The 2,342-nt window shown below is 46.5% G+C and overlaps 1 protein-coding gene across 1 annotated transcript; it reads left to right on the top strand.

Annotated features, from left to right (window-relative positions):
* Window positions 1-458: 458 nt before the first annotated feature.
* Window positions 459-1,400, top strand: LOC103746332 (olfactory receptor 11). The gene has a single exon (XM_008848470.1). The coding sequence runs from the start codon at window positions 459-461 to the stop codon at window positions 1,398-1,400; it is 942 nt and encodes a 313-aa protein (XP_008846692.1).
* The last annotated feature ends 942 nt before the right edge of the window (window positions 1,401-2,342 follow it).

Below are 2,342 nucleotides of genomic sequence, written 5' to 3'. Positions count from 1 at the left end.
CCAGAAGAGGGTGTCAGATTCTCCTGGAGCTGGAGTTACAGGTGGTTGTGCACTGCCTGATGAGAGTTCTTGGTCCTCTGCAAGAGCAGCAAATCCTCTTAATTGTTGAGCTATCTCGCCAGCCATTAAAAAATTGTTATTTTTGTCTTTTTGAGACAGGGCCTGCCTGTAGCTCCAGCTGTCCTGGAACTCACTCTGTAGACCAGGCTGGCCTCGAACTCACAAAGATCCGCCTGCCTCTGCCTCCCAAGTGCTGGGATTAAAGGCAGAGAAAGATTAAATTTTACAAATAACTAGTTAATAAACACTTTCAACTCTTTATTATTCATGTTATAAGAAACACACATCGTGTAAATGTCTTCAGTTAGTAAAATGACTACAAATCATTGAAACAATAAGTGTGTTAATTGACTTCCTGAATTCTCACAGTTCACAGAACCACAGTTGCAGCACTGACCATGGATCTGGCAAATGAGAGCTTCACAGGGGAGTTTGTTCTGTTGGGATTCTCAGACAAGCCCTGGCTGGAGTTTCCAGTCTTCGTGGTCCTCTTGACCTCTTACATAGTGACCATCTTTGGAAATCTCAACATCATTATGGTGTCCCGCCTGGACTCCAAACTCCATACACCCATGTACTTCTTTCTATCCAACCTGTCAGCCATTGATCTGTGTTACATCACATGTACAGTTCCACAAATGATGGTAAATTTACGCAGCATTAAGAAAGTAATCAGCTATGGTGGTTGTGCAGCCCAGCTTTTCATGTTCCTGGCCTTGGGTGCTACAGAGTGTGTTCTCCTAGCTGTCATGTCCTTCGACAGGTTTGTAGCCATCTGCCGGCCTCTCCATTACTCAGTCATCATGCACCAGAGACTCTGCCTCCAGTTGGCAGCAGCATCATGGATCATTGGCTTTGGAAATTCAGTGTGGTTGTCCATCCTGACCCTCCGGCTGCCACTCTGTGGCCACCGTGTCATAGATCACTTTCTCTGTGAAGTGCCTGCACTGCTCAAGTTGTCCTGTGCTGATACAACCGCAAACGAGGCTGAACTATTCTTTGAGAGCATTGTCTTCCATTTAGTACCCATAACACTCATCCTTGCATCATATGCGTTTATTGCCCAAGCAATCTTGAAAATCCAATCTGCAGAAGGTCGACAAAAGGCATTTGGGACCTGTGGCTCTCATCTAATAGTGGTGTCGCTATTTTATGGACCAGCTATCTCCATTTACCTACTCCCACCTTCACCCCACTCCAAGGACCAGAGAAAGATGGTTTCTCTCATCTATGGAATCATCGCCCCCATGCTGAACCCCCTTATCTACACACTTAGGAACAAAGAGGTAAAAGAAGCCTTTAAAAGGTTGATCACCAGAGTCTCTGTAATCAAGAACTAAGTGAAATGCAAAAGATAAGCTAAAGAGAACCTCAGGCTGCCCTTCTCTTCCTCTTGTGCTGATGGAGAAAGAGTCCACTGTCAGCTGGGTGACTTGACCCAGCCCCATGTTATTCTCCAGAGGCTTGAACCCCAGGTATAACCCTGAATAGTCCCAAGCATTGAAAAAGTTGCTTAGGTTGTTGCTGAAAACAGAGACCAGCCCTATGCCTGAGCCAGATTCCTTAGATCATAAACACCACACTGTAACCCCTTGACTGCAGATAAGTGGAGATAGGACATCTTTCTGTTCATCAGGATGCTGCAGCCTGCTTGATAAACAGGTTTCCTTAAAGGGTGCTTGGAATTGATCATCCTGGCTTCTTTCTTTGAAATCCCAACCAGCTCCATCTCAGGACGGTTTGACCACTCCACAAGGGAATTCTTAGGCACTCATTTTAGGATGATATGGTGGTTGGTTTCAGTCAATTTGACGGGATCTGGAATCACCTGGGAAGCGAGTCTCGATGAGGAATTGTTTAGATAGGCTGGCCTATGGGCATGCCTGTGATGGAGTTTCTTAATGGAGTTCATCGAGGTGGGAAGGCCCACGCTGGATGTGGGCTGCACCATTTCACTGGCTGGGCCTTGGACTGAATGAAGAGCAGAGGGCGGTGAGCCTGCGGGTGCTGCTCTCTGCTTCTTAGCTGCGCATGCAATGTGCTCAGCTCGAGGGAGGTCGTGCACTGCAACTTCCCTGTCACGACAGAGCGCAACCTGGAAGCGAGTTATATAAATGCTTTTGTCAGAGTATTTTACCACAGCAGCAGGAAAAGAAACGAAGACAGCCGGCCGTGTTCTTTCAGCAAGGAGGAAATGTAAGCTTGTCAAAGATACCATGCTTACTCAATTTATCAGTTCCCGTCGCTTCGCCATTTTCGTCATTCCTGTTGAGAACTACTAT

This window comes from Nannospalax galili, unplaced genomic scaffold, assembly GCF_000622305.1.
Source record: "Nannospalax galili isolate Female #2095 unplaced genomic scaffold, S.galili_v1.0 scaffold2324, whole genome shotgun sequence".
Lineage (NCBI taxonomy): Eukaryota > Metazoa > Chordata > Mammalia > Rodentia > Spalacidae > Nannospalax > Nannospalax galili.
The sequence above is the reverse complement of the archived record's forward strand: the minus strand, read 5'-3'. Positions and strand labels throughout refer to the sequence as shown.